The sequence below is a fragment of the Chroicocephalus ridibundus genome, chromosome 7 (genome assembly GCF_963924245.1).
Source record: "Chroicocephalus ridibundus chromosome 7, bChrRid1.1, whole genome shotgun sequence".
NCBI classification, from domain to species: domain Eukaryota; kingdom Metazoa; phylum Chordata; class Aves; order Charadriiformes; family Laridae; genus Chroicocephalus; species Chroicocephalus ridibundus.
The window spans coordinates 20,873,132-20,900,815 of NC_086290.1; the positions used below are offsets into that span (position 1 = coordinate 20,873,132).

Genomic DNA, 27,684 nt, shown 5'->3' on the forward strand with positions numbered 1-27,684 from the left:
AAAATCCTCGATTAAAGTCAGAGTTTCAAATTAATCAAATACATTCTACCTTGTGAGCAAACACTAACAAAACCAAAACAGCAAAAGGGCAGTTCTAAACGCCAGTTTGTATTTGGAACAAATACTTGACAGAATTATGTACACATATATATGGTGACAAGGATAAACACCTGTCACTAAACAATTAACCATAATTTTAAAATTATTTTGCTCTCATTTTAGAGTTTTAAATGCTACCAATAAAAACTATATGTATCTTCTAAATATGTATCTGTGAAAAAATAAGAGGGATTAATAAATTGCCAGCTGACATCATTCTGAGCAGTCTGAGACAGACGTACACCAGAATTTGGCATCCTGTAACCACAAATCTTTCCTTCAAAAAAATGCTGTTTTCACTTTTAACAATATGCTCTTATTTTCCCTGTATGCGAGCACCACATTTAGGTCATTATTATCTTTTAAAAGTTGACCTACGGTTCGTGTTCACCTTCATTCTGTTCCTGTTGGCAGTCATCGCCTAAGTGTTTTCATTTTTATTCCAAGTGTATTCGTGTGTGAGGTTTACTTGCATCTTTGGCGCTGTTTGAAATTTCTTCAGGACATGCCTATTCTTCATTCCTTTCGCTCTTTGTCAATGGTAATGGCTCTGCTTTGTGTTACCATAATAGAGTCTTTGTTATGCTCTCAGCAGAGCTATATCGTATCACTGTTCTCCATGTTGATTTCCATTCTCTGTAAAAACTGGGCTGCGATCAGAAAAATGCTGCCCTCTCTGTGGCCTTTACTGCCTTTACGGCCTGATCTGCCGTCTCTGGGAGAGAAGGCACACCTCTCTACAGGGGGAAAGAAGACAGGTAAAGAGTGTTGCCGGTGCCTGTTCACGGAATAACATCAGGCGTAGCACTGAGGATGACAGAGAGTGGACTTACTCTCACTGGCACTGCTCTCTTCCCTACAGTCCTTCACCCCCTAGAAATGGTAGAAAGAAGCTGCCTGTCCCAGGGTCACTGCTGCAGCTGAGCCTGAAGACAGACTCCAATTCACATGTGATTCTCCCCGCATTGACAAGTCGATGATTAAGAATAGTTTCTGCTATAAACTGGAGGAGGGATGACTAATTCTAGGTCATAATTTAAGATGTCCGTTTGTTTTCTGTTGAGCACATTAGGCTGGTATGTAACATAAATACAGATGTTACCTGTGACAAAAGATTCTGCTGTTTAATTACTCTCATAGACTAGCAAGTCCATCAGCAGCCTCAGTTTTTACACTTTTGTTCCAAAAAATCAGCCTGATTTTTCTGATCATTAGAGGTTAGAAAGTATTCTTCAGCACTTCTCAGGTTTTCTGATACTTCATTTGTAGAAGACTTGTTTAGAAAACTTTAGTCCTGGACTTATTTATGCTACTTTACTCCTAAATTGTTTTGGAGCTATTCAAGAAAAGGGTTTAGTACACACAATTATATTGTAAGCAAGAATCTTCATGGAGCTGTTGGTATAACCAAAACAATATAAATGAAAATAACCCTTGGCAACACTCCCTCTCTGAGCTTTCATTTTTAAAAATTTCCTTAATAACGTTAATATTTGTATTATCTACAGCACTGCTTTTTTAACTTTGGCAACTGTCAGCTTATGCAATTAGATATGGATTTTCCTTTATTTTCCATTCCTATTACTGAAGCCATAATTTTTAAAACCGCTTTGCGAACCAAAGGCAACCACAAATTTAGCCACAAAATTGAGAGCACTATTGGCATGATTTTTTCCTAACAAACAAAATAACTTTCTTTACAGTTTAATATATTTTATGTCTTCATTTTTTTATAGTTGCTCAACATCGTTTCTTATCTCGATGGCAGGCTGGGATGCTTCAAATCGTTATCAGAGCAACTGTGTCCGTTTCCTTCTCTGTTTCAGAAACAAGGAAAGATAAATCCAAGCACTTGTCCAAGAAACACTGTCTGCATGTTTGAATTTATAGTTATTATCCACAGCTTCATCTTCCTTCACTCTCTTTACCAACAACACTTTGCAGGTCTGTCAGGAACTGGGAGAACGTCTTGTTGCTGCTAAAGGAGCATGCAGAAATCAGCAGATAGAGAGTACAGAGCAGAACCCGCTCTTACTGTCAGCTCTACCTTTTATTAATCTGTGCAGGACATAAGGTATTTTTAATTATTCCCAGGCTGGACTATTTCAGATCCTGGAGGAATTTAACACAGTCTACAACTAATCCCAGCTACAGAGATACACTTCTTTGTTCCTTGTCGTTCTCTTAAGTAATATAAAGGTAGTCTGTTTCCAGATTGTGTGTATCATTGCTGTGAGATCAAAAACCATATACTCTACTGCAGATCCTGACTTTTAAAAAGGTCAAGGGGCAAACTTTTTACTTGAATGGATCTGTTTGAACTAGCCTTTCTATAAGTCCCTGGTTTGCCGTTCATGTGAAAATGAGGACTTTGTATGACTGTGCAAATCAGAAGGGGAAGTACACCTCTTTTAGGAGTTTAAATTCTTCATGGAGCACAACTATGCTATTAATGGTCCAGCTGTGTTATAGCCTTGCATATGAAACGCAGGCATATCACTTTTCTCTCACAGCACATAACCCTTTGCTCTGATTGTTCTGCATGAAAACTCTCAGTTAGTCTTCAGAGCAACAAAACTATCTTTTTTCAATTCCTTAAAACCTAGCTTTTCTCTGGTATCTGCCATAGACTTCTAATTGACAGCTGTGCAGCAGAGAACTATCATAGCAATCCCAAGCACTGAAAGCAACAGTTTTCATTGTGGTACTTCTGTATGACCCAAGATTTACACAGAGTCTTTATATGCTAAATATATGTATATAGATATATTTTGTACATAGATAGATAGATATATGTTTACATATGTTGTATAGCTGTAACAGAAGCAAAGAATATGGTTAGAGTTCATTATTTCACTAACTTGTGCGGATGCTACCTGGTTATCTACAACCATCTCCCCTGCAAAATCATGCTTGGAAAACCTTGTTTGTCATATCCAGTCTTACTGCTACATTGGAATCAGGAAAATTCAGTCATGTTCCCAGGTTCAGGCAAGCTCAAGGAAGCTAGATCTTCCTTACAGGTAAATAAGAAGTAACTCCACAGATGTTGAAGGAGTCACAATATAGAAGACTGTAAATCAGTTCTGTTAGATTAAAGGATGTTTCCATATATTTAGTGGCTTGATGGCTCTAACTATTATATTTGTGATTAAACTTCTCAAATGTAGAAAATTATATTTTATTTTGAGCAAAAGATTACTCACTCACTTTTTTATTGATATAATATGGGTCCAGGTCTTCCAAAGGTTCAGATACCATTCCTGGAGGTATGTCACCGTAAATAAATGGCAGTGTCTTTCCTGCCTCCAAGTCACTGTTTGGTTTTGGACCATTTTCGTCATCATCATCTGTATGTTCTTGCTTGGGCTTTTTAGCTTTTTCTTCTGCAGAACGCTTTTCAATAGCTGCGAGAGAATCTCTAGTAAAATGGCGGAAGCTTTCAGGTCCTGGTGGTACCAGCAGTGCCTGTGCCATGTTTTCATCCTGCAAATTTAATTACTTTTAGCCTCTTGCATAAGAATGACCTATAAAAGAAAATTAGATAATTTAGGAAAACTAGATTGTACCAAAAGAAAAAAACCCCAACATTTGCTTAGAAACGCTTTCCAGGCCTGAAATAGAAGCAGCATATTTCAAAGCTGAATAAAAGTTAAAAGCAATTCCTCAGAATTTATTTACATATTTTATAAATTATTTTTCAGCTTTTTCCTGCTGGTGTAGGAAAAGACAGTACTTCTGCCTACAAACACTGCTCTGCCAATGTCCTTAGACTCTCCCAGTTAGAAAATAACGATACAAGTGTTTTAACAGTGTATCTTCTTTTAACAGCAAGTAAAAATGCATATTCTATGAAGTAGTCTTGAAAATTGTAAACTTATATTTTACTAGTTAATACATTTTATCTTCCCATATTTTTCATGTATCAGTAATCCAACTTTATAACAGCAAACACTTCCATTAAATGAAAAAGAAGTTTTCATACGATTAATGCTGCTTAAATGACAGCAACTGAATTACGGGAGGAACAAGCACAATTCTTTCTTACTGACAGTTTACTGTGCTGAAGGTTAATGTTAGGTACCAAAGCAGATTAGGCTGCATTTATTGACTGTGCATGAGCTGTGAATAAAAACCACGAGCCTTTTAAGTAAAAAGAAACAGGCTGTATGATCAAGACCATGTGGAAAAGAATGCTGCTTATGATTTTTTGCAAGGTAAGTGTCATTATATTATTTCAGACTAAAACTACTTTGAAATTTAAGACTCTGGTTCCCTATGAATGTCTTTGGTGCCAGTGCTGGCTGACGTAGTCCCTGCTGCCTGAACCAAAATCTCCACTGTACAACGCGTCTCTTTATGAAGGCCTGCAGCGCATCAGCTGAAAGTAATGTTCTTTTGTTTCTTCCAAGTCCTTCTGCAGCAGGACCAGCTGCTTAAACTGATGCCCTGTACAGCACAGTGGAGAGGTTTGAATGGCTGGAGGGAGGGAATGGCAGAAGGAAGGCAGATCTGGTTAAGGAGCAGTGCTACCAAGTAAGAAATGATGATTTGATGTCTACTTTGCAAAAGGTTGTGGCATAGTATAGTAATAATTTTGATTGTGAAAACCAATTTGTAAGAGTGAATTTCAGTGCCTGGAATGAGTTCTAATTGTGTTTTCTGTACCTGAAGCCATGTAGCCTTCCTTACGTTACCTCATGAATTTGCGACACCTGTATTCTGGAGTTGCCACGTCTAGATTTGAGACAAAATATTGTATTCATTTGCATTCACTCAAATAGTCTTTCTCCTAAAGCTTCTTGCTTGTCTGGAATAGTTTGTAGAAATCGCACACATACACACAAAGTGCCAAAGTAATGATCTTATGAAATAATGGATTACTTTTCAAATGACCCCCCAAAAAATCAAAACTTGTATGAAGGTAGAGGGGGCTGTTAAAAAGCGCTTGAAGAATCTACAGTAGAAAACTGGAGGAAAGAAATAAAACTGCGTATTCCTAAATCTGAATTAGCAATCCAATGACATGGTGGGTAAACCTGCTCCTGTGCCACCTCAAGACTTTATCTCTGGAGTGGGTTCACAGCACAGCATCAGTGTGTACAATCCCCACTGAGATCATTGAAATAATTTAGTCGGTAGATTATAGCACCGAGCATCTAAGTAACAGAAGAGCAGAACCAAGGTACCTGACCATAAATTCATAAATAAAATATACTGTAATGTAGACATGGAGAAAACTTTTCTCAAGGAAGAGTCTGGAGAACGATGAGTTAATGTAACCCACGGAGTCACAGGGCTCCTGGAGGGGCTGGAGGTACTGATGCAGTATAAGTGGAAAAATAAATTGTTACATCAGCCAGCACCTCCAGCAGGCAACCTTATCACATGTTGCTGTACTGAAACTTCTGCTACTAATTTTTAGTTTGTACAAGACAGAAGCCTTTGCTGATAATTTTTTTTATTAATGTAACTCCCAATTATAAGGATCCTAAAGTCAACATTTTCCTTTATTTGAGATTTAAAAGCACACATTCTCTGGATACAGTCCACACTCCTTTGATTATTGCTTTTGCCCATCCAGAATTAATAAACTAAGAACATGTTTGAGGTTTCCTTTTGGTTTTCTGAATAATTGATCCCTTTATTACACATTTTACAGGTCTGTGATTCAAATTGTTGATCTAGGTACCATTTCTATGAAACTAGACTTACTAGGTGCACCCTCCTAGAGTCATCAGTGGGTCCATCTTCTCTTTCTAGTTCCGTGCATTTGGTTAGGCTGCTTTTCATCCGTTAACAGTTATGGTTATGAATGCTACAACAAAACACATTGTCCTCACTAGAAATATATGTATTTGTATTGCTAGAAGTCCACAAAGGGGCCAATGAATGACTGGGAAAACTAATATTGGCAGACTTAAGTTTCACTGTATTTCTCAGACAGTCATAAAACATTCTTTAAAAAACCTTTCTTGACAAGTTGGAAACATCACTTGGGTTCTGCCTCCACTACTGTCTAGTGCAGTTATATCTTTCCTGGCTGCTGCTATTACACAAGAAGTTTTTTCCTATACTAAACATCCCCAAGTGTTTTAGTTCAGGTTACTGAGCTTAATAGAACAACACACAAATATGTGTTTGATTACTGTTGCTATACATGCAGTAGTTTAATAGAACAATGAAACAAAAGTAATTCTGTTCCCTGCACTGAGCCCTGAACAAGCTCTTGGCAGCACTTGGAACTATGAACCACTTGGATTTTAGTGATAGCTTCCCTCTTCCTTCACTGGTTTTAAAATTGCTTGTTATCCTATGACTAAACTGCCAGGATATGAATGATACTGGGCAGAATTCAGACAAAGAATTCTGTCTATCAAATAATTTCAGAATAGCTTTCATTAAAAAACTATCTTTAAAGGAATACTGTCAAAAATACATGTAAGACCTGAGTGGTCCAGGCCCCTCAGTACCTGATACTGCTGATACTTTCAAGTATTTGAAATACAATTTGGGTCTAGATACCATGTGTATAATGGTCTACAATTCAATAGATTTCATTAGAAAAGATAAGCTCCAATTTATTAAAGACATGTTTTTGCCAAGTAAATCCATTTAGTTGTATTTGAGCATTGCATTCTATAAATCCTTATCCCGTTTTCCTTCAGTACCTTCCTTTAAATAGTAAGATTGAACAATAAACACTGTCCATATGTTCTTAATTTTATGCATATTTCAGTTAATTATATTATGTCTATGGATAACTTGTTAAATTTTATTTTTGAATATAATTATCTTCTCATCATGTAGAAGATGACTCAGAAAGTAAGTGAAATATCTGTGCTAACAATGTCAAATTAATTTGTGTGTCTGAAAAAGCCAGAAGTCGCCTTAAGTATCTATTTTTATGATATTTTAAATCAGGCAAATGGTAGAAGTGAAAGTATCAGTGTAAGAACCAAGTGGATACTATAATTATTTATGAAAACAATCAAGTTATCTAACAGGTTATATGCATTCTGGATGAAACAATCCACATACAGCCTTCAAAGACTTCAAGGTGGAGAAATAACAAACCTTGCAGACGAAACCTTGTTTCTTCTGATGGGCTGGTTTTTTGCTTTTATAACACTGGCATCAGAATTATTTTCGTGTTAAAACCTTGACAAAGCTGACTACTGAGATTTTCATTCCATTAAAACTGAAACACTGGCACACAAACATGTATTTGATTAGAGTTGGAATAAGTGCGAGGCTAGCAAATGGAATCTGTAAAATTTTCTTAAGCTAATCTTTTATTTGAAAGGCTGTAATTTGGGAATAATATCTTCCTCAGTGCCGAGCACAGCAACAGCCGCTCAGATGCTAAAATCTGGATTAAAAACCTCTGCTCTAAATCATTAGTGTTAATAAGACTAGCTGTCTCCCATTAGGCCAGTAAAGATATTTGTCCAAATCAAAAAGGTGGGGCTCCCATGGTAGGAGAGACGGAAACAACAGCGCTAATGGCACCACTTCAGCATCACCTAGAGATTATTTTCTGCAGCTTTAGAAGTAAAAAGTGTAGCTGATCACTGCTGTTGTCGTCAGAAAATCACCTCAACTCAAACTACCACTGTCCTGAGAAGGAAAGGAGTACAGAGGGAGCGTACGCAGGAAGAGCCTAAAGAAATGAGTCATCTTAACTCCCTCTCTTAGTATTTGGGAAGTTTTTTTGCAATATTCAGGTATTATTTTTCTGGAAGTGAAGATAAGTTATGTTTAAGCTACTATGCTTTGATCAAATTCCAAATTGGGTAATGCTGCATTCAATTCATCCTAAAAATAAAAGGATGGATAAATATTAGTTTGTTATGAAGACGATCTAAAATAAAATATTTTTATTGAAATTTCTTATGGTATTTGTGCATAGAGGCTAATTTCCTTATCTGCTGAAATACTCTGAAGTATTTTTTTACAGTTACAGATTATGTTTCCATAACTGACATTTACCTTGTATTTCCTGGCATCTTTACACTATATTTTACTGCTTTTTTACTGCTTTAAAAATATTCCCCATCCCTGGAAGTGTTCAAGGCCAGGCTGGATGAGGTTTTGAGCAGCCTGGTCTAGTGGGAGGTGTCCCTGCCCATGGCAGGGGGGTTGGAACTAGATGATCTTTAAGGTCCCTTCCAATGCAATCTACTTTATGATTCTATGATTTGAATAAGAAACAAAACTCCAAAAATTATAAAAAAAAGCCCCAAAATGTCACTGCTGTAATTCAAAGTGGTAAATGCAATGTAATGAAGAGTTAATTGAGATATCTACAGAGATATCCGTGGGTCCTAAACCAAGGAATCCACGAATGTTGGTTTCACAAAAGGAGGAAAAGGAAAGGAAAGTGACCTCAAGGAAAGGAGTGACCTCCTCAAAGCTGAAAACAGCCTCCAGCATTTAGCACCTGCTCAGGACCTGCCTCTTCTTTAAACTGTAATCTACTAATTTAAACTATGATAATTTATGTTTACAGATCCTAACTAACTAATAAGTAGGATTTGTTTTCCTTTTTTCCATTCCTTCCAACATTTATCATTCATCTATTGTGTCATTTTTTTAGAATATAATTTATCTGTAGCAATTATTATAATTTTTGTCTGGATTGGTACAGTCAGCCTCAGTGGCCTGTAGGCATTAGTGTTACGTAACTATTCAAAATAAAAAATAACCACCAGGTATTTATTAACAAAATTAATAAATCACAGAAGACAAAAATACTTACTTGTTATAAGAATATTAAATCAACTAACAAGGGTATGTAACAGAAATAATATTTCCTTAAGAAAACCTTACTTTAAAAAGATTTAGAATGGGATAGAGATATATGACTGAATAGGAATTGGTGGTTCACACTGAAACATGACCAAAGAACAGCAAACACAGGAAATACTAACGAATTAATACTAACGTGGTGCTTCAGGGATGTTACATGCAATTCTATTTAATGTCCTCAATAATGACTTGCAATAAGGTGTGAAAGCATGTTAACTAAATCTTAAGAACTTCAGTCTCAGGAAAAGAAAGTACTGCAAGAGTTTGGAAATCTGGGCAGAACATAATGCATTCAATCCCACCGGTGAAAGACTAGGTAAATGGGAAAACATTCAAACCAGATTAGATTAGAGACTGGAAAGCAATCTCAGACCTGTCCGAATGATCCAGGAGCTACTTCTCAGAATATCTTTGGGCGCTGCTCTCTCTTACCAAGGCGTTGCTGTGGATAGTCTTTCCCCTGGCTTATTTGCCTGTTTGTTCCCACTGCCATTCCACACACAGCTCTTTTCTTCCCTCTCTACCTCACTGCAACATTTGCTTTTGAATTAATTTTGTCCTATTTCTTCTTTCCTCCTACCTAGGAGTGGCCATAGTGGCTTATGATTCTTACATCAAGGCTAATCTATGCTGTACCTAGTAAACTGGAGTAATCAAAAATAAGTAGGTTATGTAAAGAAATGAACACAGGTTCCTCAGATACACACCTGCAAGTTGTAGAACCCCCAAAATAAATTGTTTGACCTATTTACTTAAAAATTGACCAAAACCTCTAGAAAGTCTTTAAATGCAGGCCTGCCCTATATTTTCTTTAACACCGTAAGTTGCCTCTGAGAAGGTGTGAAAAGAGATCAAGCGTGAATACTTGATGTATGGGAAAAACCTGAAGAAGGCAAAATGAAAACCATATGCAATTTAAGAGGAAGGGTCTCTTCCCAACCTACTTTATTAATATTTTGCAAATACCTTCCAATGTTAAAGATCCTTACATTCCAATGGAAAATAGCTACAATACATGTAACACAATTTTCTACCGCTAGACCTCATTAAAGATGTTAGTTTCATTTTCCCACTGATATTTTAGTGAAGACATATAGCATTATATCAAATGGCCATCTTATGAAATGAAACATTATTTCTGTCTGAGAAGAAAAGATGGTCTTACCTTTATTTTTCTAAGAAACGCCAAATCTCAGAATTTAGCTACTGGATCTTTTGCTATCATGAAAACAAAAAGGCTGCATTTCTAGCAGAAAATGGAATTGGTAAGAAAATTTTCTCCTTGGGAGCAGAAGCTTCTCCAAGACTGAAATCTCTTCAAGACTCTGTCATTCTTTGTTCCTGTGTCCAAAGCTTCTCAAAATTAATTGCGGTAGACAAAGATAAGTACATAGTCACATAGACACATTTTCCCAACCTAATAGCAAAGAGATTTAGGAAAAGCAGAATGGAACATGGGTTAATCCACAAAACCTAACATAGACCAGAAGTACATTTAAGAATATCCTTTAAGTGATATAAGTTTCAACAATTCCTTTATTCTTTTACCTCCATGCTTTAACTAAAAGGGAAAAATGGATCTTATTGAGATTATTGCATGACTTGTGCAGTCTTTAGTAGATACAGGATAACCATGTTCAGGTTAACAGGAGGTTCTCATCTGTCACTTAGGGAACTTCAGAGTGTATCATTACTCCCTACTGGATTTACTGTCTTTAACCAGGAATAGAAGTTAATTCAATCTATATTTGCATGAAAATATGGATACTTCTGCTTATCATAGAGAATGTAGGTATAAGTGTTTTTCTTTGTGTGACAAAATTTTTCTTCTGTCTCAAGCAAAGTAATAGCTGAAAAAGATAATTTCTTCTCCAGGTTCTTCAATTGCATCACTACAAGAGCTGACCAAGGCTGGCTATGGCTTCCTCGGTCTTTAAAGCTATAATAATATGAGCATGTAGTTCATTACATTTAAATAGTCTACTTACATCTTGCAAACTTTAGTCTTCAGCCACTGAGATTGAGATGAGATGTCTTTGAGACATTCATTCTCATTTGAACTAGATATATTTCTGGCACTTTTTGTACTTTTAAATGTTGTTACTTTGTTTTTATTCCTAGAGAAGAAAAGAAAAGGAAGACATCCCTCTCTTTTAGGTCTCTGCTCCTGCCAAAGGAGCCCTTAATAATACTTTTCTCCACATGTAGTGAGAATGAGCAGCCACTGTAGAAACTCTAGATAAAATAAAGAAAAACTGTGTAGACACACATCAGGTCAAAGAGAACACAAAAGGTGGAAAAACAGAAAGCGAATGCTTTCTACTAGACTACTGCTTCTCCTATTTATGAAGATAGAAGCTCTCCAAGTACTCCTACAGAAAATATATTTAAAATACTAATCTGGAATTTACCTAGTACTAGTTACTATTAATCTAGAATTACATTTTCACAAAGATACAGTAAGTGATACCACAATTAGAGCTTCTATTTGTTTAATAATGTAACATAAAGTCATCCCGACGATTGCTAATAGCAAACTCAATGTCTTGGTCATTTTGAGTAAGGGACTGATTCAGCACATCTTACTGTGGTGAGTCACTACTAGAGAGGCTCCACTGAAGACATCTGAAAGCTGTGTCTCCAGTACTACCCTCAGGGGATCATGACTCTCATACTGCCACCAATGATACTTATCCACCAATGCATATTTTCCACTGAATGCAGCTTTCCCTGGGGGTACGTAGGGGATTTCCCCATCCCTTTGCCTATTGGGTGCATCTGGATTCTGCCTCTGAAGTAGCATTGTGGCTGAAATCTGATCTCATGGTCAGTGCAAATAAGCAAAATGCGTAAGTGGTGTTGCTTGCAGGCTTTAAAATAATATGAAATAAATATATAAATTAAAATAATATCCCTACTATAGCTTCCTAATGAAAGACTAATTGCTAATACTAAGCATTCATATGACATTTATTTTCAAAAGAGGGGGTGTAGCTTCTATCCAGTTGTTAAAATATTTGCCAGTTTGCAAAATGTTGAGAAAGTCATCTTTAATGTGTGTTGAGGAAATAATCTTAAATGTGAAAATTGTTAATAACACTAGCAGTGCAGGTAATTTCATTAAATCTGTATTTTGAATTAGGGCACAAGGCAGTCACATAGAACCTTTTTTCACATGTAACCCTATCACCTAGTCTCCGTCTCCCTGTTTATTATATCCTGCATTTGTTTGTACTGGCTCTGTCTCCAATGGATAAGGGATGCAGCTGTGTTATCTACTAATGCTATACATCTTGGTAGTATAGTAGTATCAATGGTAGTCACAGCAAAAATTGAAGGAAAGAGGTTGGCAGAATTGTGAGCCCTCTGTCTTGAATTTATAAGAGGCCTGGGCCATGTCAGAGTAATTTCATTACAGAATTTCAATTAATAACTCATGTCCTACAGTTTTAAGCATCACTTTTCTGTATAATGCAGATATTTGCAATACATTAAAAGAAATGTTTTGCCTTTTTTTTAATCTAGTGTCTTTGGTTGTCACCCCAAGACTAGAAATTTTCATAGGCAGGTCCAGATTATACATTTTTATTGGAGCTGAAGGTGATGATAGAGAATTATTTTTGCTGATATACTGTTCACCAAAATCATTTTTGTTTGGGGTAGATTATCCTGATTCAGCTTCCAAGAGTGAATCATAGGTAAAATCTCAGGCAGAGTTAGAGGGGATTCCTGATGGACAGACTATATATATTCTTTCCTGGGGGACTCTTTCCTGAACTCTTCTGCCTCTATGGCATCAACATTTATTTTAAGAGTGGTTGGAATCTCCTTCAAATTCTGAGACATGATATTGCTTCAAAAAAAGTTCCAGATGATACCCTCATGCACTTGAGCTCCCTTTCAATGTAATGATGAGCTGGAAAAGATAGTTGCATATTATTGTCACATTGTCTCATGGCAAAATACGTTGATTCCATCTGAAATGTGATTTAGAAAAGAAATGGGGCTATTCAAAATTAGACACTCCTATAAAGATCATTATAGCATGATACCCCAGTGATGGCTTCAAGTAAGTGAAATCTCATGTTAGAGACAAATGCCAGACAATGAATGGAAATCTCGGGCAACTATAGGGATATTTGGAGTGTTAAGTGATTACAAAAATCTTAACCTGTTTTGAGATTAACAAGAAACAGCATTATCCACAAAACTACTTGACCAGATTCAGAATTATTTGTTGCATGCTCCCCCTCCTCTAGGTTCAACTAATTCCTAATCCTTTTTGTACTGAAAATTTAAGTGTGGTGACAAGTGAAACACTGGAACGTACACCAGTATCTACTGTGGAGGTGTTAAAGGAGTCACAATAAAATATCATTTAGCAATTTCTAAGTACATCGCAGTATCAATTTAGCTTTGTAAAAAAAATGGAAAGCTCTGTTTGTAAAGTAATACTCTTTTCTAAATTTTTCTATGGAAACTTATGCAAATGCATTTGCAACACAAAATATCACTTATGAACCTAAAAAGAAATAACAAACTAAACTCAGAAAATTAACTGAATCATTAAGAACCATGCAACTGGAACACTTACTTTCCTAGTCTTACTAAGCCCCAGAAACTAATCAATACAAAATATGAAAGAATTAACTTTGTATAGCACAAGATTAATGGATCGCATTTAGACTTCGACAGTTGTGTATGAAACTGAAAGGGAAAAAACTGAAACTTCTGGCTGGGAGGCTAAGACACAATTCTCAGCTGAATGTGATCGTTACTACACAAGGAGGAAAATGCACAGAAAGACAACATGAAAACAGCGTACTTTATACCTGTGGCTTAACACAGCCTATGAAAAACATACATGGATTTTTTCAAGGCATTCATTCAGGCATCATGGAAGTGCCTAATAAAACTTAACCAACTCTAAATTTGGAATGTTTTCCGAATGGATTATGGAAGTATGATTTTGATCTAGTCACTACACAACTGTAATGAATCCAAAGGAGCAGAGCCTATGAGGTACAAGTTGTACCACCTCCTTAAATGGTGTCTCTTGTAATGTTGAAATTCAAGTATATTAAATAAATATTGTACCAATTAGAGGACTTTAGCTTTAAGAAACACACTACAGAATGATAGCTAGTGTTATAGCAGCTACTAGAATTCTGGTGTATTATAACACAAACTAAAGCAACTTGGGATGTAGGAAATACATGACAAGTAACTTAAACTGTTTTCAGTAAAAACCTTTCAGGAAGACTCCTTTAATACTCAGTTACAGCTTCACTTGGTAGAAAGAAATTCCTTCCTAACACAGGTGGTTGAATTTTTTCTATATTGCTTTTGGTCTGAACTTCTGTCTTAGGTCAGACTTTTTCATATGAACATTTTGGCCTTAAATACTAGTGACAGGCTTCTCTTCAGGCATTTAATCCGAATGGAAGTAAACATTAGGATAGCCTTCTCTATTCTTTCAGTTCAATCTGAACTTGGACTCTTGGGGCCTTTTGAGATTAACTACTTATTTCTGTCATATATATATATATGTATATATTCTGTCATCCATATATATATAAAATTATAAATAGATTGTCTTTCTTACTGTAAAACCTCGCACTATTGCTTTCACCTGTCATACATGAGTTAAAGTGAAACAGAATTTTTAGAAAAGATTCAAAGCTGTTTGTGATGAGTGGAATTTCCTTCATTCCTTGATAGGGTGCAAGAGTGCAAGTTAGGCATGTGCCTTCACTCATCATTTAAAAGTGCTCTCTCTCTCTCCGTGTAACATAAAAGTTATCGCAGGAAATGTGAATTTTTGGACCCAGTTTATATTTAGGGAATTCTTTTCATCTAAAGAGTGCTTTTCAATGGAGAACACACTCAAATATCTGTTCAAATAAGAACAATTTTTCTGTCGTTAAAAAATCTCTCTCTTTCACTGTGAAGTTAGGTTAACTTTTATGAAATGTATAGGGTGTCTTCATTCCTATGACTTAATGTCCTAATTTTGTAGTCTACCAGCTTGATTCTTATGACTTAACCACTGCACAATAACACATCCATTGAAAAGTAAATGCTCTTACCCCTAGTAACTGTAGAGAAATCTCAGTGTTCAAGGAAAACAAGTTGGCATCATGTTAACTGCATCTGAGAAAAAAAAAACATCCTGTGGCTTTAGGTGGGACAGGCAAATTCACCTTCAGGTTTCCAAGATCACCACACATATATTTCAAATATGAATAAAAAGGGATAAAAATATTCTTGTATCAAAGTCTTGGTACAGTTACACAATTGTACTTTGTGACTGGCTTTCAAGAAGACAGTGAGAGTTGTTTGCTAAGAAAGTGCATTCATTTTAACATCCGAAAACTTCTTATTTCAGCATATTTAAAATTCAACCAAGAACTTTGGTTTTCTGAGAGTATTTTTTTAGCCAACATACATTTGGAGTTCCTCAGCGTGTCCAAATACTAAAAGATAGTACAATAGCACGTAACAAAGGCAGACTTCTCAAGATACTCAAACCTATGTAGGCAAGAATTTGGGACATGGCCCAAATTCAGGCTACATGGGCTCAGGAAATCTCTACTTCTATCCCAGGACTAACAGACAGTCAAAGGACATGATTTATGAGAAATGATGGCAGTTTTTTTCTCAATGAATGCTGTAGCCAGGCCACATGGTGCTAGGTTGCCCTATATAACAGGAACTATTTCTCCTGTGAACAATTAATTTCCTTTTACTCCTTGCTCATTTAAATTCTTCATCTTCATTTTTCTAGTGATTTTGAATACAAACTTGTAACTTCTTAGAAAGCTATATACAATCATATATAATATTTTATGGGTAAGCAGACCATGCAACAATTTATGCTAGCCCCAAATTTCACACACAAATGAAAAAGGAAGTTTCTCACTTCACATTGTTCTTAAAATAAATTATGCCAGAAGACCAGAAACATTGCTCCCCTCTCATAGCAAAAAGGAGGGCCTAATATTAAATAAGCAATGTCTAATTTAAGCATAAATCATCTACAAATGGAAATTGCCTGCTACGTCTCTCTATCCAAAGATCTTCCTGTTAAGTGGTTATACCGTGGTAGCGTAAAAGGGATCACAGAGCCAATAGTACTGATACTCTTCCAAGCCATTTTCCATATTGGCATCTGTGATATCCTCTCAGATTTACTACTGCCCCTCATACTTTCATTCAGGAAATCCTGCGAAGAAATATCAGGATGTGCCTGACGCAGTGCAGGTAACAGGGAGTCAGCTGTATGTGCTGTGCAGCTGATCCATACTTATATAGTAACTGCAACACATGTGAAACACACCAGCTTTGCTGAGCAGGTAGCTCAGCACGTATGCAATCGAAATATCTGGGATGAGCCAGACTCACTGCATATGGACTACACAGTCAATATATACATATTCAAAACGCGATCATTTGATAAGGATATATGACACGCAGAAAGTTGACGGATCAAGTCAGGAATCCAGAGAAGTAGCAGGAAAACCAATTTCAGGTTGAAAAGGGGCCCTGTGCACAAGGTAGCGCTATGATTACACTTGGCTAAGTAAAACTACTCAGTAAGAAGAGATCAATAACAATAAAGAATGAATGACTAGACAAGTAATTAATCTGACCATAAGTAACCTTTTCCTTAAGGTTTTTTTCATGTGAAAAGAGCCTCATAAAAGCTTAATCTCTTTAATTAAATTTTAACTTTTTAGTTGCATTTTTTACTATAAAAGACATTCCATGATCTGTCTTAGTTGGTAGAGTAAGTGAACAGTAACTTTTTGTAGGAAGACCTTACCAAGACTGGTGACTACTTTAAAGTTTAGCAACAATTTGAAATGACAGTTTTAGGGTAGGTTGGCTGGTGCTTTTGGTTTCTTTTCTTTTTTTTTTTGTAAGGGAAAGAAATAATTTTGGGATGTATAATGAACAAATGAGAAACAAGATATTTTTGTGAACTAGAATTTAACTTGCTTACTCCTGTTTAGGATTACAGTGATAGTAAGCCCACATTATGGTTACTCAAGAGCATATGGTGCTCCTACTCTATATTTATATTTTGAAGTAATACAGTCCCTGCCTGAGCTGCTCTTATCCCTAGTCCCTCTGCTTTACCTCATAATAAGACAAGGAAAATCTAGCAATAACACTATCACAATAATATCCTAGGCATTCCAATTGTCCACAAAGAAAATTTTTATGAAAGCACATGAACTGCTTGTAAGATACCAGCTCCAATATGAAGGTCCTATAGGAGGGCAGTCAATACCAAACTTAGAGAGAGAAGCCATTGGCAATGTGCTTCAGAGCTTTTAATTAGGAGTGGTAGCTGTAATGAGCAACAGCAACTTTCTGCTGAAGAGGATGCAGTTTCCTAGGGATGGATTTTATGGAGGTTGACACTTGATTGGACGGGCTCACTGAAGCCACAGCTCAGAGTGTGTACGTTTGTTCTGTAAGCAGTCTGAACTAGTGAGCATCAATTTTATTATGCTATTTTAAACCTTTTATTTCCTCAAGTGGGGATGAAAAAACAATAATCCTGCAAATGGCAACAGTCTATATTACTGATTAACAGCTATAAGGTAAAAAAATATAGAACAGTTGAACTGAGTGGCAAATAAGCTAAATAGACTTTTCAAAGTTAAGTTTCTAACTTCTAACTAGAATTTTCTGATAAAGAACAGAGTAACTGTAACTTCCTGAAACTTACTTTCATCAGCCATTTTCAGAGATCAACAAATAGGTCATCTTAACAAATAAAATACCAAATATCAGAAACTTGCATTTATTTTCCCTTAGGTTTAACTCAAGCAGAATTCAAGCAATTTTTTCATTTGTCACCTTATTGGAAGAACAGCATACGGGTAAAAAGGGGCAAGATTTGCACTTTAGAGAAAAAGGTCTCAACTTTCTTTCCTTGCACAAAGAACTCTCTTAGTATCTGCTGTTCTCTGATCCATCAAAAGTTGTGGGACTCCAGCAATGTAATTAATACATAGCATACACATAGCAAATTATACAGGGCTGAGAACATAGCAGCCGAAAAAAACGGATACCATCAGTCAGAAAGTTCCATCTTACATCCCACCATCCTTTTGCTTCTAAAATCCTTAGTCTTCTGAGGGCAAATAAATTTATCTCCGGGCCTAATCTTCATAAGGTACAAGTTAACTCATCTAATGCTATCATCTGATGAAGAAAAAGAGATGAAAACACAAAATGTGTCATCAGCACGTTAATTAAAACCCCCATACTTACTATACTTTCTCCTTTCCCTTGATCCCTCCCCACTCCGAGTTACCTGGTAATAAAGGGAAATGACCAAATTCCCACTGTGACAGAGCCTGAGAAGGCACAGGGGAATTGTTTCATGTTCTCCAGTGAAAATGTGAAAGCCTCTACCTCTCCTAGCAGCCAGTATTATCTAAACAGAACTTAACAATACCGAGCTTAATTGGCACAGCTAAGAAAATCAGTATGGGCCCTTAACTTCTGCTCGTTAGAGGGAAAAACCATAAGATAACAACACAAGCATAGTTTCTATAAATATCAAGGCCTAATAAACAACATTAACAGGTGCTGTGAAGCTTCAGATTACTGCAGCAGCTCACATTCTAGTCTTTAACAATCTTTCCTCCCAAAATGGAGATGTGTAAGAGGAAAAAAATAAAATATTAAAACTGTTACAAAGTCATCTTCTGAAACTGTTTTCTTGACAAATCAGTTACGAAAGCACAAACACGATATGTTTCTAAAAGAAACATCATCAAAATTGCTATTATTTATTTATTTTGAAGTTACACAAGGACGCCACAGGAATATTGATTTGGCAGCATAAAAAATACAAATTAAAAACTTCACTACTTCAGGTACAGGCCTCACTTGCTACTCTGAACACCACCTGAGACGCAATCCGACTTTCTTTTTCCTATATGGATTGAGATGGTGATTTGTAAACAGTGGGCTCTTCATCATGTTGTGCGGTGGGTTTTTTGTCATTTTTTTCATTTCTACTGTTTTCTCTTGGAAATATTTTCCAATACTATGATATCATATATTGTTTTAATGTGAACGTGTGTCTTAGAACCACTACTGAAAAAATAATTCTCATATCAAAGTGATGTTCAATAGATATTTTCCTTTTACCTTTAATAACCGTCTGCTTTAATTATTACTGATAACAATGAATGAGACAATAGATAAATGTAGAATAACATGAAATATAGTAATTTTTGTGCTGATTTATTCAAACAGTCCTATTAAGAATGATATGTTAAGGTAGACAGTAATGTTACAGACAGAATGTGAACTGTATCGTCAGTGTGGACCTCTGGTTAATTAACAGTTCGTGAGCCCATTCTCTCATACACACAGACACACAACCATGGAAAAAATGGCACAGAAAGAAAATATTTCCTTACATATCTTTTACAAAATCTAGCTAATAAAGGAATTTCTTCAAATACCATATACATATATATGTATATATATACTATATATATATATATTTAAAATAGCAGTAACAAACCACATAGATTTTATTCCTGGATCATCAGAGCCTGAGATGCTCAGAATCTTAGGAGACCTGGTGTTCCTGAGCCTGAAAATCACCAGATTTTTCTTCTTAGGAAACAAGGTCACTTTATAAAATGCTAGGAATTAATTTAGTATACCTTCATTATAAAATGATCTGATTTTGCAAGTAAGACTACTGCATTGCAACATCACATTAAGAGGAAGAGGCCAGATACCAGATTTAATGAGGTTAAAATGAAAAAAATCACACCATCATCACAATCAGTCAGTACAAAATGGCTTTGAATTCCCCATTCCATCTTTGACTCTACCTTAACAGCAAACCAGAGGGTACAATCCGATCTGAAATGTGGAAAAGATCATATTGCTAAGATTTATTATGGGTACAATTAAATGTTTTGCCAGCTTACCTGATTGAAAGAGAATGACAAATCACTGCAAAGCCCAGCATCCAAAAATAATATGATAATATCTGTCTGCTCCTGAAATAGTCCAGATTTCCATCCACAAAGCTGTGCTAATTAATTATAATTTCTGTATTCTCAGTGGAAAAGAAAACACAGAGACCTTTCCAGAATCCTCTCTGATTCTGCCTCCGCTTCCTGTTCTCAGTCTCACTCTACGGTACCCAACATATATCAGAAAACAGCTTATTAGGAGAAGGGGAGGGTGAAGGCTGGGGGAATGGAGGGGGAGAAGTGAAAAAAATGCAGCACCTAACGTGGCAGCTCCACCTACTGGTAAAGATAATGAATACGTACAAAGCATCAGCTTACGAGGCGTCTTTATCCTAGTTTATTCTGATTTACGCTTCAGACAGCTCCTGTGTAGTAAATTCCTCCAGACAAGAAGCAGAACACACCAAAAAACGGCACTGATTATTGAATAACCCTTTTAAAGACTTTTTCAAAAAATAATTAAATTTAAAAACTGTTATCTATATATATTCAGCAGAGCATTTCATTTTAAATGTGCTGTTTCCCTTAAAAATCCACGGGAAGGGAGGAATGTGTAAATAAGAGAGCATAGATGCTGACTGCACCCCTAACTGGTGTATGTTGAACTTGCTGATTGTCTTGATACTGTCGTATTCATTAAATACTACCACGCATTTTTGGCAACATGTTAATTTCTTTTATGTGCGTAAAATGTAGTATGCTTATGTTAAAAGCATATCTCAGTCTTTCCCTTAGACAGGATTCCTGGCCATGTGCAGATTTTCATCTGCTTACCTAGGATTCCTCTGGCCATCCTGGGAAGAATTATTAGAGCAGCAGCTCCAGCATCGCCTGGTCCACGGGCAACAGTATTGAGTGAATAATGTGCTTCAGGCAACATATTATTTTGTCCTGCATGTCAGTTTGAGGAGTATTGTGTCTGTGGAAAGCAAGCGGTAGAAACGCTGAGCAATGTCAGCAAGTACGTGCGATATATTGACTCCTAGCCTTGGGTTAGAGACCACTACAGTTCCCAACTAATTTAAAATCAAGCTACCAGCTTTGTTTAGTCATCTGGGATCTAATGAACAAATGTTATTCCACAAAACAAGAAAAAAGAGTTTAAGAGACAATGAATATTTTGCTATCTGGTAGCATCTGTATTTTCTTTAAACACCTCTTCAGTAGCGGCTAGAGATAGTCCCATTCTGTGCCACTGGTCACATACTTTGTTTTGGAAGTGAAGACCCCAGGGCAGCCAGCACGTATCCTGCCTGACAGCCACTACCAAATCACAACTACACAAGGCAGCAGTAGTGGTGACAACTGCCTACAACTGATGTCCCTTATCTGTAATATGATACAGATATCCCCATTTCAATTAGCATACTTAAACCACGATGTTTAAGCATTTGTGTCAATTTGTGAGTAGCCCTTTTGATTTCAGTTAAGCTTGCTGCGTGTTTGAGAGATATAAATATAAAATTCCTGAATTTGGCAAATAACCCCAAACAGAAATACATTTTCAGAGGATGTATGTATTCTGTATGTACAGAATAATCTCTATATATTAAGTGAGAGAGTTGTTCCCCCAGCTTGCAAATGCAGCTGCATTACTTTCCTTGTATGTTTTTGTAAAACTGGGGAGCAGGGGGACACTCCTGATCACACGGTTCAAGCAAATTCCCCCTTTAATTTCAAGGAAACTTTGAGGGCGTGAACATATACCACAGTCTTATAAGAAAAAAAAAAAAAAGATTTGTTGGTGGCTGGTCACAAGTGGTGTTCCCCAAGGCTCAGTATTGGGGCCAGTTCTGTTTCATATCTTTAGCAATGATCTGGATGAGGGGACAGAGTGCACCCTCAGTAAGTTTGCAGATGACACCAAGCTGGGTGGGAGTGTTGATCTGCTTGAGGATAGGAAGGCTCTACAGAGGGATCTGGAGAGGCTGGATCAATGGGCCAAGGCCAATGGTATGACGTTCAACAAGGCCAAGTGCTAGGTCCTGCGCTTGGGTCACAGCAACCCCATTAAACACTACAGGCCTGGGGAAGTCTGGCTGGAACGCTGCCTGGTGGAACAGGATCTGGGGGTGCTGGTCGATAGCCGGCTGAGTGTGAGCCAGCAGTGTGCCCAGGTGGCCAAGAAGGCCAATAGTGTCCTGGCCTATGTCAGGAATAATGTTGCCAGCAGGACTAGGGAAGTGATCGTCCCCTTGTGCTCGGCACTGGTGAGGCTGCACCTCAAATACTGTGTTCAGTTTTGGGCCCCTCAGTGCAAGAAAGACACTGAGGTGCTGGAGCATGTCCAGAGAAGGGCAATGAAGCTGGTGAAGGGTCTAGAGCACAAGTGTTATGAGGAACAGCTGAGGGAACTGGGGTTGTTCAGCCTGGAGAAAGGGAGGCTGAGGGGAGACCTTATCGCTCTCTACAACTACCTGAAAGGAGGTTGCAGCAAGGTGGGGGTCGGTCACTTCTCCCCAGCAGCAAGAAACAGGACAAGAGGAAATGGCCTCAAATTGCCAGTTTAGACTGGATATTAGGAAAAATTTATTCACTGAAAGGTTTGTCAAGCATTGGAACAAGCTGCGCAGGGAAGTGGTTGCAAGTGACCATCCCTGACGGTTTTTAAAAGACGTGTAGACGTGGTGCTGAGGTACATGGTTTAGTGGTGGTTTTGGCTGTGTTAGATTAACGGTTGGACTTGATGATCTTAAAGGTCCCTTCCAACCTAGATGATTCTATGATTCTCCCTTTGATTTTAATATTTACATTTTCAAACTTTCAGAAGTTAAGAATGTATTTTTAATAAAAATGCTCATTGTCTCTAAAGCATTTTTTGCTTTCATAGGATTATGTTAATTTTGCAAACCCATGAATGAACAGAAGCTGGTGTCTTGATTTTAAACTGCTTAGAAACATTGTTCTGCAACTGTACTGTGTTTTGAAAATCAAACCAGTCCTTGGATAGGACTTTAATTTGCTTACATGCTGCATTTCATTTATTTATTATTTTTAATCTTAAATTGTTTTCTTAATGATCTTTGGCAGTTTTCTTTAGAAAGTCTTTATGTCATAGTCCAAATGCAATCATCATCTTGTAACATCCTAGTTAAGGGTGGGTTATCCAGGTTGGATATGTTTCTCCTGGAAAAATAAAGAAATTCTAATCTACATAACAAACTATTTCAACCTCATCAAAAAATAGGAAACATAGTCCTTAATACCAACAGAAAGGAGTATATAAAAAGCAGTTTTGAACCTGAGCTGGTTCAGAGATTTGATTCTCTAATAAGTTTTATAGCAACGTATTCTTAGAATAATTAATTTTTGTGTGCTGATGTTCCAAAAGATGGTTAGATTAATGTCATATTGCCAGAGAACCACCAATACTGCTCTTTTGTGGTTTTTTTTATATTGATTGCAATCTTCTGTGATATACCAGTTGGCACAATGACTGTACATAATGTATTCATCTATACCAAGAAAGCCTTCTCTTAGGTGTAGGTCTGATATTAGAGAAATGTTGTGTCACTGATTTAAGCAGTTCAATTATCAACCCTCACACTAAAAAAAATAATCCAGAAAATAAAAGTTTTGTTTGTAGAAACGATCATGCCACACAAAGTCATGGTAAATATTCATTTATGAATATGGCTCATATATGGATCATATTCTTCTTTAATCAATGTAGAGGATTGTCTGTATAGTGATTCAAATTCATTGAAACCAGTCAGAGTCTTTGATTTACTGAAACAGAGTTTGAATCATGTTCCTAAGAATTCCTTAGCTCTTTTTTAATCTATCAGTGGAACAACAGGGCAGAAACAAATAACTATACAATATGCATAAATACATGTTTATGCTATAAACACATCAAACCATCTATATGGAACGACCCCCACCACCACCATCCCTGAATTTTTAAACATGAAAATTTCATTTAAAATACGATGTTTCACCAAAACTCTGTATAATATATATACATGTGTGATACATACTATGTATATCAAATGTACACATACTATGTATACAAAATCTTTCTCCCTCCTTTCCTCTGCCTCACTAGATCCTACTGAACAGTCAACTGCCAGATCTAAAAATCTGAAGTGGTCATTTAAAAGACAACAACAAATAGACTGCTTTGAGAAACATAATTTATAATGATGCCAGCCTGGCACTTGTTTCAATCTAAATTATTAGTACAACTTTTAATGAATCATCACTGAAAGTTCATTTCAGAAATTACATTTAAAAATGTAACTTGGAAAACCCTGACATTTCTAAATAATCTGTTTGTCTGGGAATCCTGCCCCAGGTGCAGTTACGCTCTCAATAATGCGTGAATAAATGCAAAGCTATTCAATCACTTTTAACTAAACAGCTGAAACAGAAATGTTGAAGCATTTTAGATGCAAAGAGAAAAATAATTTCGAAGTGTTAAACATGAATAAATATAGCCCCTGTATGAGGTCTCATATGAGGGCAAGCCCGTACATAGCTCACATGTAACTTCTCAGCAATACAGTCATCAGCTTGTTTTAACAGAGAATCATAGAAGTTGGAAGGGACCCATAAGGATCATCAAGTCCAACTCCCTGGTCCTCGTAGTACCACATAAAGCTAAACCATATGACTAAAAGCATCAAAAATGTGGTTTCATTAATATAATTATTTTTGGACAATAATGCTCTTTAGTAATTCTCAGGCAGTTTTGTGAACACTATACATTACACTACTCATAATTTGTCAAATTAACACATACTTAAAGGCACCAACACGTAAGACATAATTTCGTATCTATTCCTTCGACTACTTACCTGTATTAGCCTTTGAAAGTGACCTAAATTGCAGTATTTAGCTAAGTGTGATGGATTTGACTTTAATTCAAGTTCAAGACTGGCTGATAGAAGTGTATAAAAATATTTTTCCATCCTTAGTTTCTTTCTTTATTTCTCCTTTTTGTCTCTAGAGCACAGAATCAAAAAACCTGTTTTTAATAAATTTTGTACCAGAGTTACTAATGCATATTTGCAAGCCATTGACATGACATAGAGCCTTTCCAGCTAATAATCTCCCCTTTTACTTGAAAATCTATTTTTATTTTATTGTCGCTTAGGGTAAGTAGAATTTAGGGAAGGCAATGCACTCAACTGCAGTGGAAGAATCTGGTCTAATATTTAAGATCAGTGGTAGGCCTGCAAAGGAGTTCCTGCAGTTTCATTTTATTAAAAAACTTGTAGGTTGAACATGTGAAATTTCAAAACTGGGAAAGAAAATACAAAATGTGGCAAGCAATCAAACGTTACAGAACAGAACTGCAGAACTTCCTGGGGTAAAGGGGAGCCTGAGGATACTCCTCAACACCACGTCCTTGCTGTATCATCAGTAATAACATTATATTCTGTTTGTATAGGATCACTTAAAAGTATAAGGACTTCATAGTAACTCAAGCCTTTGACCACTAAAATATTTTAACAGGCCATAGAACATACTACAGGCCGCCCAATCAAGGGGAGCCTACTGACAAAGCCTTCTTACTCCAGATACAGGAGGCATTGCACTTGCAGGCTCTCATCCTGCTGGGAGACATCAACCATGCCGACATCTGCTGGAAAAGAAGCACAGCGAGCTGTAGGCAATCAAGGAGACTCCTGGAGTGCATGGCAGATAACTTCTTCAGCCAGGTAATAGAGAGCCCTACCAATAAGGATTGAATATCGGACCTGCTGGCCACCAACACAAGTGAGCTAATCGATGATGTCAAGATTGAAGGCAGCCTGGGCTGCAGTGATCATGAACTGGTGGAGTTCACAGTCCTAGGGGATATGGGTCAGGTGAAGAGTAAAGTCAGGACCCCGAATTTTAGGAAAGCAAACTTCTCTTCACGCTATTAGTCAATAGGACCCCCTGGGAAACTGCCCTCAGGGGCAAGGGAGCAGAAGAGAGCTGGCAGGGCTTTAAGGAAGCTTGCCACAGACAGCACGAGCTCTTGATCCCCAGATGTAAGAAGTCAGGAAAGGTGGGCAAGAGACCAGCATGGCTGAGTCGAGACCTGCTGGTCAAACTAAAGGGCAAGAAGGAAACACACAGGCAGTGGAAGCAGGGACAGGCATCCTGGGAAGAGTATTGGGACACTGCCCAGTTGTGTAGGGATGGGGTCAGGAAGGCCAAGACACAGCTGGAGCTGAACTTGGCAAGGGATGCAAAGAATAATAAGAAGGGCTTCTACAGGTATGTCAGCCAGAAAAGCAAGGTCAAATAAAGCATACCCCACTGATGAGCAAGACTGGCAACAGAAAGACTGTTACCAAGACTGATAACAATGGACGAGGAGAAGGCTGAGGCACTTAACCACTTTTTTTCCCTCGGTCTTTACTGGCAACCTCTCTCCCCACGCCTCTCAAGTGAATGGACCACAAGACAGGGACTGGGGGAGAAAAGACCCTCCCACTGTAAGAGAAGATCAGGTTCGTCACCACCTGAGGAACCTGAACATACAGAATTCTATGGGACCTGACGAGATGCATCCCAGAGTCCTGAGGGAACTGACTGATGTAATTGCCACGTCACTCTCCATGATATTTGAAAAGTCATGGCAGTCGGGCGAAGCCCCCAGTGACTGGAAAAAGGGAAACATTGCACTTATTTTAAAAAGGGTAGAAAGGAGGGCCCTGGGAATTACCGACCTGTCAGCCTCACCTCTGTGCCTGGGAAGGTCATGGAACAGATCCTCTTGGAAGCTATGCCAAGGCACATGGAGGACAGGGAGGTGATTTGAGACAGCCAGCATGGCTTCACCAAGGGCAAGTCGTGCCTGACCAACCTACTGGCTTCCATGATGAAGTGATTACATCAGAGGATGAGGGAAGAGCTATGGATGTCATGTATCTGAACTTCTGTAAGGCCTTTGACAAGGTCCCCCACAACATCCTGCTCTCTAAACTGGAGAGAGATGGATTTGATGAGTAGACTGTTCAGCGCATGAGGAATTTGCTGGATGGTTGCATCCAGAGGATAGTGGTCAATGGCTCAATGTCCTAATGGAGACGGGTGACAAGTGATGTCCCTCAGGGGTCTGTATTGGGACCAGTACTGTTCAGTATCTTCATCAGTGACATAAACAGTACGATCAAGTGCACCCTCAACAAGTTTGCAAACAACACCAAGCTGAGTTGTGTGGTTGACGCACCTGAGAGACAGGATGCTGTCCTGAGGGACGTGGACAAGCTCAAGAAGTGGGCCCATGAGGTTCAACAAAGCCAAGAGCAGGGTGCTGCACCTGGGTCAGGGAAACCCCCAGTATCAATATAGGCTATGGAATGGGAATAATAATTCCTGACTTCAGAAGGGCCTACAGGATAAATTAATTTTTTTATCCAACAGTGCTGTAGAGAACAAGACTGAAGTATTTTAATATTCCTTGCAGTGACCGAAGAGGCCAGCAAGGCCTAGGAAGCTGTTATTTTAGGCACTATTATTTTATTCACAGGACACAGACCATGTTCAAAAGAGTCTCTTGTATATATATGACAAGACAAATAAACAAAGATGAAATGCAAGCAAGCAATTTCAGAGTGAACAAATACAATTTCAGATAGACAGATTTTAAGAGGTGGACAAATGAATTAAATGATACCTCAGCAACAAGTGCAGTAGTGCTCTCAGAGCTAGTAACAAAATCTAATAACGTTCTCCCAGGACACCTATCAACAGAGAGATTGCATTCATATGTTTTCATTCCATTTATTGCTACTGAGTCATGTGGTTT

The 27,684-nt window shown here is 37.4% G+C and overlaps 1 protein-coding gene across 1 annotated transcript in view; it reads right to left on the reverse strand.

Annotated features, from left to right (window-relative positions):
- LOC134518170 (sodium channel protein type 2 subunit alpha-like) overlaps window positions 1–20,122 on the reverse strand; it is a 79,581-nt gene extending 59,459 nt beyond the window's left edge. The window contains exons 1-5 of the mRNA XM_063340535.1: window positions 19,887–20,122; window positions 15,000–15,063; window positions 10,899–11,027; window positions 10,076–10,327; window positions 3,310–3,626 (exon numbers count right to left, since the gene is read on the reverse strand). Of these exons, the coding sequence (XP_063196605.1) occupies window positions 3,310–3,576 (267 nt within the window). The 5' untranslated portion in view covers window positions 3,577–3,626; window positions 10,076–10,327; window positions 10,899–11,027; window positions 15,000–15,063; window positions 19,887–20,122. The remainder of the gene's footprint in view (window positions 1–3,309; window positions 3,627–10,075; window positions 10,328–10,898; window positions 11,028–14,999; window positions 15,064–19,886) is intronic.
- Between the last annotated feature and the right edge of the window lie 7,562 nt (window positions 20,123–27,684).